Genomic DNA, 13,072 nt, shown 5'->3' on the forward strand with positions numbered 1-13,072 from the left:
CTAGGCCACTCTCTGGGCCAGCTCCTCCCTCTGGCTCAGTTGTAGGTGCGTCCAGACGGCACCGCCGACCACGCCTCACCACAAACATCAAACAGACTAGCTGAGTGACTGAATGGCTGGCTGGCTGAACAGAAAACACAGACACAGAATTAACGATGACAAGACAGACTTAAATACACTGACTGATGATGATTAGAGAGTCCTGAGTCCAGAGTCCCAAAAGAAATAGTTCTGGCAGGTGACCGTGTGGCCAGTGGCTGGGCCAAATCAGTTCTGTTGGGCAACCGCGTGGCCAGCAACTGAGGTGAAACAGGTCAGGAGGGCAGTGGTGTGGGAGCCGCCGGCAGTGGAGCTGCAAACGACGCAAGGCCAGAAGGTGCGGAAACTTCTGGCTGAGACGAGGCAGGGCCAGCAGGTGGGGAAACCTCTGGCTGAGACGAGTCAGGGCCAGCAGGTGTGGAAACTTCTGCCTGGGACGAGGAAGAGCTCACAGCCGGCTCTGGATGCTGTGGCTGCAGGCCAGGTGACTGAGCTAAAGCCTGAACTGGTGACTGAATAGCTGGTGACTGAATAGATGGCTGAGCTGGTAATTGAGCTGGTGCCTGAGCTGGTAGGAGTGATAGAGCCTATGCCTAAGCCGGTAACTGAGTGGGTAACAGAGATGATAACAAGGTTAGTGATTGAGCTAATGACTAAAGTATAGGTTGTAGAGGTGGATTAAGTGGTGGACCAGCAGGTTGCTGAGCTAACTCTTCCCAGCCTCCAGAACATGAGGAAAATGCTGGACAAGCTCACCTGAGCTTTGGCGAGGTCAGGTTGAGGAATTGGTCAAACCCTAGCCTTCCACACCCGAGAAATAGGAACAAGTGCAGGGACGGGTTGGGTCCTGGCTGCCCTCATCCTGGGTTTTGGAATAGGTGCAGGAGTAAACTGAACACTAGCCACCCCCACCCGAGGAACAAGAACGGGTGCAGGAATGGACTGGGTCTTAGCTGCCCTCATCCTGGGAGCTGGCACAGGAACAGGTGATGGCTGGACGTAAGCTGCCCCATCACCCAAGGAACTGGCATGGGTGCGAAGACGTGCTGAGCCCTAGCCGCCCGAAGATCTGGTGTGGGGACAGGCTGAGCCTTAGCCACCCTCACCCGAGTAACTGGAACAGGTGAAGGGAGAGGAAGGGTCTGAGCCACACTGCTAGCAGGAAAAGGCTGATAGATTGATGTGGAAATAATGACAGGATGAGAAATGTTATCAGACTTAGCAGCATGAATGTCCTTAATGGGTTCAGGTCTCAATTAATATTGATTGGATAGCCCAAAATATGATTACAGTACACAGTCTTTGGATTAGATGGATTATGAACAGCGGCCATTAAAGTCTTGGGAGGATTAACAGTCCCTGGGTTATGGTGATATTGCTGCACCAAACAGTATGAGCGACGGTGAAATGAGCCTCGCTTCCCCTTAGCTGTGACAGCAGGAAGCCTCCATTGAGCCGAGATGGGAGTCAGAGCCACTGTGCCACGGCGAGGTGGAAGCACCGGTGAGAGAAGCGGCTGGTGCGCGGAGTGGAGCTGCGAGACAGTGAGAAGCTGAAGACCACTCTCCCCAGGTAAGGCAGCAGGTGGGGGGCCGTTGCATCTCCAAAGTCCACCGAGAGCCAGACGAGTCCCCACGAAGACGTGCTCATACTCTGAGTAGAGCTGCTGTTTCCGCCTGAGCTTTCCCACCAAAAGAGAAAGCGCTGCTTCCTGCCGCTCAATTAACCCTCTGGGGCCGCTGGATGCGCCGGAGCATCAAAATCACATGACCATTTTAAGACTACCCAGCTACAAGATGCAGCGATTCAGAGTCTCGATTTCAACTTGGGTCAAAAGTGCGTACTTCAGACTACATACCAGTTTTTGAATTGTGTCGATGGGTCACATAAAACCAGAGTTATGATACAAAATACACGCAATGTTTTTTTCTGTAAACGGTAAAAACGGCGTTTTCTAGAGACAGCGCTAGCAAACACTCTCCCTTTGCGAGTGAAAAAAGAAGAAGAAAAAACACCCCTTCCCTATTGGTGTTAGAGTTTACCATGTCAGCCAATCAAAAAAATTATATGGCAACATGTGACATTTGGTTGTTTAGGGAGAAGGGGAAGTTTTTAGGAGTGACACCCGCAATGGAAAGCGGGCGAGCGAAAGAAAGAGAAAGAGCGAGTTTACATATGTGAGACATTAGTGACCTTTAGCGTGTTTGGAGGCTATAGCTAGTTTGTTGTGTAGTTATTGTTTTGTATTGTGTGTCAGTTAGACTGCTGAATTTCACATTTGCTCTAAAAAAGCCGTCAAAGGCAGATTCCAGTGTAAACGTTGTTCCCACATGGAAAACTGGACTGATGCACCTCCTGCTGTCAGAACTGCAGGGTTTAGGCCTTTGGTGTTCTCCTCTGTCTTATACTGAACACAAACTACATTTTTTGGACTGGCACAAATAATTTGTGTGCCTTCTTATTTGATGCAGCACACCTGATTGTTCTGTAAATAGATTTTTTTTTTTTTGTGTCCCGTTTGGATCTTTAGCCATCAGAATTGTTGTCTTAAGGCTAAGAAAGATGCCAAGCGGATTTATTTTACCAAGTGGATCATCATGGCCTTGCCATATTGGTCCATTTGATTGACCTTTATTATAATTATGAATTTATTTTATTTTCAGTTGCTACAAACGGGACAGACATGACTGGGGGATAGGGCAGGGAGAAAGAATGAAAGAAAGAGAGGGAGAGAAAGAAAACCAAAGGGGAGAAGAGACGGTGAGAAAGGGGGGAAGAAAGAAAAAAAAACAAAACAAACAAAACACCTGGGTCACCTGTATGGAGAAAAAAAAGCAGAAGAGAAAGCAAACAACAAAGAGCAACATAATAAAAAAAACAGCACCATCACAATAAACTAGCTAGCAGTAGATATCAGTAGATACTAAATAATAAACGATATTGTGCAGCATGCAAGATAGACAGCGCACAATGTGCTTTGAGGCAGCAGCCAAGAAAGGTGTAGTCCGCGTCTGTGAATACCCGTGTGTACACCTGTGAGCATGGACACGCTTGTTTTTTTTAAAAGGTTCCTTCATGTAATGATCTGCTAGAGGGTGTGGGGAGGCCACAGCCCCGTCCTCCAGGGCATGAATCAGGTATGGAGGAGATCAAAACTCCAGACATCCAGAGGCCCCCAGAACACAAGAGACCAAGGAAGACCAACAGAGGGGCAGCCGCGCCACTGTCCCAGAAAGAGCTGAGGAGAGTCCCAGATGAGGGCTCACTCAGCAGCCGCGGAGCAGAAGCCAGGGGGAGTTGCAGTGACGTGCCCGTGAGCTCCGCCGGCAGCCAGCCGTGCCTGAGTGACCAAGCCCCAGGCCGAGAGGCCGGGGGCACCCCACCTCCGAAGTGGCCCGAGCGAGCCCCAGGCTCCTGGCCCTGATAAGCGGCCGCCAAGGAGTGAGCCGGTGTGTACCTGGACGCCCACCCCCGGACACAAAGAACCACCAACGCACCGATGTCTGAGGGAGTCCGCCACTGGCAGGGGAAGTGGTGGTAGGGGGAGATAGGCCTCCAAACCTTGGAGGGCCTAAGATGTCCCCAGAGAGGTGGCGCCTGACACCCAACCTGACATATAGACACAGACATACAGGCACACACAGATACAAACATCCATTCCCACCCTCATGCTCTCATATGCACTTACTCCACACTCAACCAATGTGGAGACAGACATAAAGAGACGCTGTACACACGATCACACTCCCCAAGCGTACTCTACAAACCGGGTCTAGGTGCCCCCGCCCCTGGAGGGGGGAACTGCACCCAGACCCAGGTGGTGTTACCCTTTTCCCTGCGGTGGGGGGAGGCAGACCGCCCCGACTCCGCAGCAGCAGGGAGGCCCCACACTCCAGACCGCAGTCGGACGGCCAACTCCTCCTCCTAGCCCCCCCGCTCCAGCAGGTCGCAGAGAACGGGGGTGAGAGAAGACTCCAAACCTCCCTCCACCCGCTCATTGTAGTGTTGATGCATGTGTGTTCTAAGGTGCATTTAAAACCCAGGAGGGCATGGAGCTACCTGCCCGAGAGCAGCAGGTAAGCGCATGGTCCCTCCTGCTAGCCCTCAATGTCTACGTGTATTTAACCTTGAGAGGTGGGCAACGATGCCAGGGGTGGGGTGTACACCCTGATGGTACTTTGGATTCCGTGTATCGTGCCCACCCCCAAGATCCTATATGTATGTGTAATGAGAGTGTGAGTAATGTGAATGTCTAAGTTGTGGGATAAAATTGAGGCACAGGCAGCCAGAAGGGGACAGGGGGGGGGGGGGGGGATAGCCTCCTCTTCTCCCTGGTGACATACCCCTACTCCAAGGCCCTGCATGTGTGGGTGGTTGTGGTGGAGCGGGAAGAGGGAGGCAGCTGGAGATGGGGAGGGAAGGAAGGGAGGGCCAAGTGACCCCTCCCTGGGGCCAGCACCCCCGCTGACCCCAGTAGGCACCCCCATACTCTGCGACCCGCCAGGGAAAGGGGGCCCAGGCCCATCCAGACCGGGGCCCAGTGCAGCAGCGCCCCCCGGCCGGGACAGTCCACCCAACCCCACCACAGAGAAAACTGCACCCACCCCACCATCCACTCATCTTCCAGACTACATGAGACAACAGACGCCCAGGCTGAGATCTTCCTCCACCTCTCCTGTATCTCCCCCTCCTGCAGAGAGAGTTCCTGAGGAGAGGAAAGCTCCTGCAAGGTGTGACAATCTCCCCCACTAGTTGAAGAGCCCCACAGGTGGCTCAACGCACCGGCGGCACCCTGCGCCAGGGATGGGCCCCCATGCACCCACCCGCCCACAACCCCGGCAACACACCAACCAGGACCCAAGGCCCCGAGGCCCGGCCAGGGCCCCAGCCCCCAGAACCTCACGCCCATCCCGGACCCACCCAGGGGCAGCCAGGCTACCAGGTCAGTAACCCACGTCCGTCAGCACAGACCCTCCCCTAGCCCCGCTGCACGCAGCCACGAGTAAACAGTCACCCGAGAGCCAAAAGAGCCCCCAAACGGACATGACCGCTACCCTGGGTTGAGCCCCCCAAGGAAGATGCCTCCGGGGAACCCCCCGACGCCCTAAGCCTGTCCCTACCCCCACACCAATCACAACAGTGAAGGCGGGACCAAACTATGACCCCCCACCCCCACTAGGTGATGGAGCTGATCAAAGGAGCCCAGAGCAATTGATCTGATGTGGTGGCAGAGGCTGTATCAAGACTAATGTAATCTAATAGATAATTTCTATATTGGTTAGAATTAAGATTGGTTTTATTTTTCTAGTTCATGAGGACAGTTTTCTTGGCTATGCATAGGGCAGTGAAAACCATATGGGCTATATTCTTTTCTGAAGTGACATTATCTAAGCTGCCCAACAAACACACTAAGGGGGAAGTTGGAATGTTACAATAAAAAAATAATAAAAATAATAAATTAAAAATAAAAAAATAAAAAAATATAATTTTTCTACTCGAATTTTTGAATTTTTTGTCTGAATTTAGATCAACTGTGCTAATATAGTATGCCAAAATAACTCAAATGTCAGATATTTGAGGTTGTGCTGAAAATAATGATACCAAACAAGGCAAGAAAATCGTATTTTAAAGGTAAAATATAGAGGTAAAATCGAAAGTAGTCAAAAACGGCCAGTTATACCCTGGACCCCAGAGGGTTAAATCAGAGTCCACTGGGTCCATTGCGTGTCTTCGCGCCCCACGGGTCTTGTCATTCTGTCAGGCATCGCAGTGTGGAGAGAAGAAAGAGAGAACCCAAATGCAGGACTCACGTGTTAGTGTGGAATGAAGATGATGTTTATTTCAAGGACAGTGAGAACAGAATATGAAACGGACTAGCTGACTGGTTGAATGGTTAGCTGGCTGAACAGAGAACACACTCACGGAATCGAAAATGACAAGACAGTGGACATGAAGAAACTGAGGGCTTAAATACACTGATGATGATTAGAGACCAATGAGTACACAGCTAAACATAATCTGACTAATAACACATAAACACACACACCCGCCCTCTCACATCATCTATAATTGACTGAGTCAGGACTCTTCCAGACACTAAACCAAGGCACAATGTACATTTCAATTCCTTTAATTTTAAATATGTTTATATTGTCTATCTTGTAAAATAGTCAGATGTCTATTCATATTAATGTACAGAATTCATCTGCTTGCTGCTACTACTGCACATTCACCCAATGTATATACTACATATATATATATATATAATGTTCTTCCTCTACACACCCCCCCCCAAATTTTTTTGCACCTGTCGAGGAGCATGTCAGGCTACATTTCACTGTGTGTTATACTTGTATAACTATGCATGTGACAAATAAAGAACCTTGAACTTGAACTTGAACCTTGAACTTGAAGTAGAACTAGACATGATGCACATAGATAAAGCTGGCACGGTAAAACAGGAAACATGAACATGTGGAAAATAAACAGAACATGAACAAACATGACCCAGGAACCCTGACAGATATAGCTAAATTATGTCTAAAGTTAAATTTAACAATGTAGTGTCACAGAGTCAATGCTTGCACATTCTAGCATACACAGTAAAGGAGAAATCCAAACTTTCTTTATATGTTCTCACTTTTATATTTTATTTAATATATTTATATAAATGTGTATTCACCATATGTATTTTTCTATTGCATGTGGAAAATGTTTTTTTATGATCGAGTGCCACGGCCCATTATAACTTTTTTTGTGTTCATCTCTGGTCTCAACAGGATGATGTAACATTTGGGCCCAAACAGTGCGACCAACAGGCCAAAGCTTGAGGCCAAGATGGCAAATACCTCCACTGCATCTGCATGGTTTCCAGGTGAGCTGATATAAGCAGGAACGAAGGCCACCCACACAGCACAGAAGATCAGCATGCTGAATGTGATGAGCTTGGCCTCATTAAAACTATCAGGGAGATTCCTTGCCAGGAAAGCAATTAAAAAACTGAGGAAAGCCAGCATGCCAATATAACCCAATAACACTCCAAAACCAACACTAGACCCAACTGAACACTCATAAATGATCTTATCATTGTGGTATTGGGTGTTTTTATTTGGAGTAGGAGAAGCAGAAACAAGCCAGGCAGTGCAGATGACTACTTGAATAGATGTAAGAAACAGAATTGTTCCTCTTTGCTGCATAGCACCAAACCACTTCAGACTGGCTCCCCCTCCTGGCTTGGAGGCTTTGAAAACAGCCAGAACAACCATGGTTTTTACCAGGATGCATGAGACACACAGCACAAAGCTGATCCCAAATGCTGCATGCCTGAGTTGGCATGTCCAAAGCCTGGGTCGTCCAATGAACAGCAGTGAACACAGGAAACATAACTTAAGTGACAGCAATAGCTGGAAACTAAGTTCCGAATTGTTGGCAAGTACTATAGGTGTTCTGCGATGGAAGAAAAAGATCCCTATAACAACAGCACATATAATTGTTCCCAGCAAAGAGGTTGCTGTTAAACAAAATCCCAGAGGCTCATCGTAGGAGAGAAACTCTGTCTTCTTGGGAACACAGTGGTCACGCTGATGGTTTGACCAAAAATCCTCTGGACAACTGGTACACTCCAAGGAATCTGACAATAAAAGCTAAGATGGTGAAATGCATTTTACATTTAATATAAATTAAATAAAATATGCAAAGACAAGCACTTACTGCTCTTATTGTTTATTTTTCCCTCAGAGCAAGGGATGCAGTCGAAACAGCATTTGGGTTCTCCCTTCCGTCTCACCATGTGGGTACCAGGAGGACAGCTCTCACTACATACTGATCGACCTGGCTGTTAGACGAAATTAATATTACCTGCTAGAATTACATATATTGTGCACATGAGAAAAATGAAAAATATACATATGGGAAAAGATAAAAGGATAGAAAAACCATTTTAAACCTTTTTGGATTCAAAGTTCCAGAAGATTTTATCTTCATCAAGTATGAGTTCTTCACCTTTGAAAGCTGACCTCTTAACTTCACCAACATTCTGAACTTTAGTGCTTCCATCAGGGAGCCACAACCAGTTCATCACATCATAAATTGGCACCACATCACCATTCTCATCAAATGACACTTGATCACCAAATTCAGTGGTGAAGTTTACCCTTTCCAAGTAATAAACATGCTGTTAAAAACAGATGTATAAGAATTAAATTACTTTTAACAATGTAAACTGTGGCCCTGCTGTTCAGTAGTCAAATATTAGAGCTATTAAATTTGAATATAGGAATTCATTGCTTTTAAACAAGGCCTATAGTAATGCGACATACTTATTCCATTAATGGTTTCTCTGATCTAATTACAGTAACCACTACTTTTGCTCAGGAGAAAATATAATCCTCAATCCAGCTTTTTCATAGTTAATTTTATAGCACTGCATTTTGCCTTACAGGGTAAATTCTTTTCTAAATGTAATTACAGAACAATCAATTTAGACAAAAAGTGTAACCTGATATCACACCTGCCATGGCTCCAGTGTTTGTAATGTGGCACAGCTGTTCCCACTGAAAGGTCCTCTTCCAGGCTTGCATTGCAGCATCTCATCAAGGGAATATGCCAGAGCATAAACAGCTTTGTACACATTATACTCAGGCCGGAGGTCGGAAACGTCCAAGAACTCATTGTTCACATTTTCCAAATCTTCCTGTCCAGTGCATAATATACCACCCCCTTCCACCCAGCCTGCTGGAGCTGGTTCAAATCTGCACTTAAATGTGAATTCCCAAAATTGATTCACCTGAAATATTATGAAAACTATTTTAGATGTTATACATAATAAAATATGCAATTCCTGCAAATACCACTGTAAATAGTTTAACCCTCACCATGCTATTTCCATAGCTATTGTTGTGATGCAAGTCAGGACGTATTTGTAACAGGAATTCCCTGAGCCCTGTTATTTCTCCTCGACGAATAGCGATGCCCAGTGTACCACCCAGGTATGGCATGAGGTGAGGTGTTTGGAGCACAACAGCAGTTGTCCAGGCTTCACTGGCCATCCACTGTAGGCCTGTTACATTTTGCCTCACCACCTGTGCATTATGTTTGACCAAATGTACAAACTCATATTGTAAGTAGCAACTAATTTAGTAACATTATGAATTCTTTATTACTAGTTTTCTCTGCTCAATCAATATATAAAGACATAATGCATCTGTTACACAGTGTAGTGATGCAAATCTAGATAGCTAGTAAAAATTTTAAACTTTTAAATTCAAACCTCTTCCATAAGGTTTATCATGTGACTCTCATGTGCAAATACAATGACAACTTGAGCTGTGGATTTTTTCATCACATTTACAATCCTCCTGAGTTCATCTGTTTCTTTGTGCAAGGACAAAATTTCAGTGTAAGCCAGGCAACCTTCACCAGACTGACTTAACTCAGACTGGAAGGATCTTGCTGCATGGAGTCCATAGTCATCATCACTGACAAGCAGACCTGCCCAAGTCCAGCCAAAATGTTTTAGAATCTGAATCAAAGCATGGACCTAAGTGAATACAGATTAAAACATGAATGCATAGACAAGACAAAACTTAGTTATTCATTAGTTACTGATGACTTTTTATAATTGTGCTGATCAATTTTCACCTGGAAAACATCACTTGGGATCGTCCTAAAGAAGGATGGATACTTTTTACGGTCACTCAGGCAGGAACATGTGGCAAAATAACTCACCTGTGAAAGATACAGACTGTATATTGTAGAAATATTCAAAGCCTTGACTGCCTCCTTACATTTAAGCTTCAATCTGGTCATTAAATTTACAATTAGGTCTATATATTTATATTAAATATAACCAAAAATAATATTTCATGGTTAAACTGGAAACTTACCATAGGTATGCTGTACAAACCTAAGACAGTGGAGATGGCAATTGAACGTGTAGAGGATGAATCACCCACAATCCCTATGACTGGAGGATTTCCAACACATGTATTATGTAATATTATTTGATCCTCTTGACCACTGGCTAATGACAATGCAGCACGGAATCCAATTCCAAGTTCAACGCAGTTATCATAAAGAGTGAATCCCAGAGTCACATTAGGCAATAGGTTGGAGTTTCTGTTGATTTCATCAATTGCAAAGGCCATGGTTTTTGCCTGCCTAAATCCTAGAACATCAAAACTAACAAAAAACACAGTCTGCTATTGAAAAATATAGCAGTATACCTGGAAAACATTTTGCAACCATACACGTTTTGCAACTACTCAAATGAAAAGAACAGAAACAACTAAAGTAACATGCTAAATGACAAAAATAAAGAAAGTTCATATTGCAAGATGTGTGTATTTGTTCTTAATGCCACTGTTGGCAGTGATTTCCCAAAGTCTTTTGTGCTGTTTCACTGTCATACTTACCCATGGCAAGTAGGCTGTTGTGGCTCTGAGGTAAATGACAGGTCAGGGAAGATAGAAAAGAAGTGAACTTCAAACAGTCCTCCTAGGATCAGATCTCCACTTTTTTGCATGCTATTTAGATGAAACTGTCCACGTGAGTGGCAGGAGGATGAAGACAGAGAAGAGGCTGCAGTAAAAGAAAAGTAACAATATATCAAAATGAACAAGAGCAAATTGGCGTGTACAAGTGACAACATAACTATTATCTGCTTTTCCCCTTTTCTCAGCCCAGTCAGGTTTCATGGCGTTGCAATTTCTTCTTATTGACATGCAGTACTGTAAATAACCTATCAGAGCAGACAGCAGATGGGCAGGGCCTATAATACATTTCATTTGAGATCAGTTTTTATTGATGCAGATGCTATGACTGAACATACACTCACTTGTGACTATGCAGGTTAGAGAGTTAGAAAGTTAAACATAATTTTTGTGTTTTTTTTTTTCATATTTATCAAGTGCAGTAAAAGGGGGGGAGAAATATTCTTGCGGTTAAATCATTGAGACATACAGTGAGCAAATGAATAAATAAATAAATTCAAGACCATAATCTGAATAAATGCACAAGAACCTTCTATATTAACCCTTTAAGACCTACCATAGAACCAAGTCCGCAAGTTGATATACATCAATACAAACATTATATTCCAAATTTTAATAATATGTATGCATTAAGTCCATACTAACTACATAAATTGCAAAAATGTGCAATAAACTACAAAAAATTTGAAAATTGATTTTGTTTTTTAACAACATATATTTCTAGTTAGAGAAATTTCAGAGGTTTATCCCTCAAAACTGTAAATGCAAAGAAGTTGCACAAAATAGTTTCCAACCACAGGAAATTCATTTTGAATGTCTTTATAGTTTTTTTTTTTGAGATACAACAATTTTTATATACTGGAGGAAAAACGAAAATAAATCCTACAATGCGAATATGCAAACCCCCCCCCCAAAAAAAAAAAACAGCATGTGCATCAAAATAAACAATTTCCAACAATGTAATTTGAGTTCTAAGTTTCCCAGAGACTATACAGAAAGGCATAAACTCAAACATTAATTTTAAAAACAGCAGCATAGCTTTGTTTTCCGCGAAAATGACGTCCCTTCCGTTTTCGGGCAGGTAATGGCGAACATCAGATAGATTGTGGTGATGTTTATTCCAACGTAGGAAGTGTTATGAACAGCTGATCAGTTGGCAAAGCGTGTTTCTGGAATATTGTGTTTTTTTTGCTGCAAATGCTTTTTACGCAATTTTTGCAAAGACATATTTTGAAGGAAACCGTGATGTAGGAAGAGCTGAATGCATACGATTTAAGTACAATTCCTCTGGTTTCATATATTCATATACTTTTCAGTTAGCTGTGAATAAGACCCAAGATACTTTAAACAAATTTGATAATTGTATTCTTTAAAGGCTATACTCTGTGTAAAAAAAGGGGTGGGGGTGGATCATTTAACTTGTCCGAGTATAATATGATGACATCACTTCCTGTTTTGAGAATTAGCATAGCAGCCATGTTAAGTATGAGCTGAACACAATTTGCTTTCATCTGCATTGAAGCATCATGGAAGTATTGGCTAAAGTTAGTTTATTTTACATGATATGTTAGATATTAAACCTGAAGTATTTTATTGACAGGTTAATTCACGACGTAATGGTACCACTTATTGTTAATTTGAGTTAGGAGTGCAGATGCTAACTATTTTTGTATTGTTTTTTTTAATTGTTTATTTGACATTTTCATCAGAATATCTGTGAAGAATAGATTAAGATTCAGTAGATGTTTAGTCTGTGACTCTGCATTTTTATTGGATCTGGTTTATCTAGGTGTTTAGACAGTGTTCTACACTCCCTGAAACTCCTACTAATTTTGCCCAATAAAGAAAAAAGCATATGTATTATTGCTATTTTAATAGTATCCCTACCTAAATTTGTCAACAGGCACAGACACACACAAACACCCAAGCACAGAAGCTTTAATTAATTGTTAACCTCAATATGAATTTCACCCTTTACATTCATGTTCTCTAGGCAGAAACAGATTTTATCACATCGATTTATTGTGAGAAACAATACACCCATATTAAGATTAAAATACTGAGGACAACCAAAATGTTACAACACATTTAAGGCAAATGGTCAGTTTCTGTTTTCTGTTTGCCCCTGTCTCTGTTTCTGTGTCTGTGTGTGTCTGCCCATTGCTTTCAGGAGCAGGAGCTCAAATTAGGTCAGTTTTTTTTACAATGGCAGCATTCATTTTTTTTGTTTGTTTTTGTTTTTGTTTTGTTTGTTTGTTTTCTCAGGTAGCCTTTAAGGATGAATTCACAAAAAATCATCTTCTCTGAATGGAATATCTTTAGCTTACAGCTGCAACTCCTTTGAATGTTAGAATTTGTAACTTCATTTCTTGTGCATTCTTTTGGTTGAGATCCAAAAGTTTCAACTTGAGGGGAGAAAAGATCTGGTGAGGCGAACAATCCAGCAAGTTACAATTTCTCTAAGATAACATTTTGCCATGATAATGCTCTTAAAAAAAATCTATTAGCCATACTATTGTTTGATAAAAGATTTAAGATTTTAG

At 43.3% G+C, this 13,072-nt stretch overlaps 1 protein-coding gene across 1 annotated transcript; it reads right to left on the bottom strand.

Moving 5' to 3' along the window:
• Positions 1-6,735: 6,735 nt before the first annotated feature.
• Positions 6,736-10,525, bottom strand: LOC309688131 (extracellular calcium-sensing receptor-like). Its single transcript, XM_082503606.1, has 9 exons — positions 10,452-10,525; positions 9,924-10,218; positions 9,679-9,765; positions 9,308-9,577; positions 8,913-9,119; positions 8,549-8,824; positions 7,985-8,212; positions 7,750-7,873; positions 6,736-7,669 (listed from the first exon to the last, which is right to left on the bottom strand). The coding sequence occupies exons 2-9, from the start codon at positions 10,182-10,184 to the stop codon at positions 6,759-6,761; spliced, it is 2,364 nt and encodes a 787-aa protein (XP_082359732.1). The 5' UTR covers positions 10,185-10,218; positions 10,452-10,525; the 3' UTR covers positions 6,736-6,758.
• Between the last annotated feature and the right edge of the window lie 2,547 nt (positions 10,526-13,072).

This window comes from Aulonocara stuartgranti, assembly GCF_965226115.1.
Source record: "Aulonocara stuartgranti genome assembly, chromosome: 14".
In the NCBI taxonomy this organism is placed as follows: Eukaryota; Metazoa; Chordata; class Actinopteri; order Cichliformes; family Cichlidae; genus Aulonocara; species Aulonocara stuartgranti.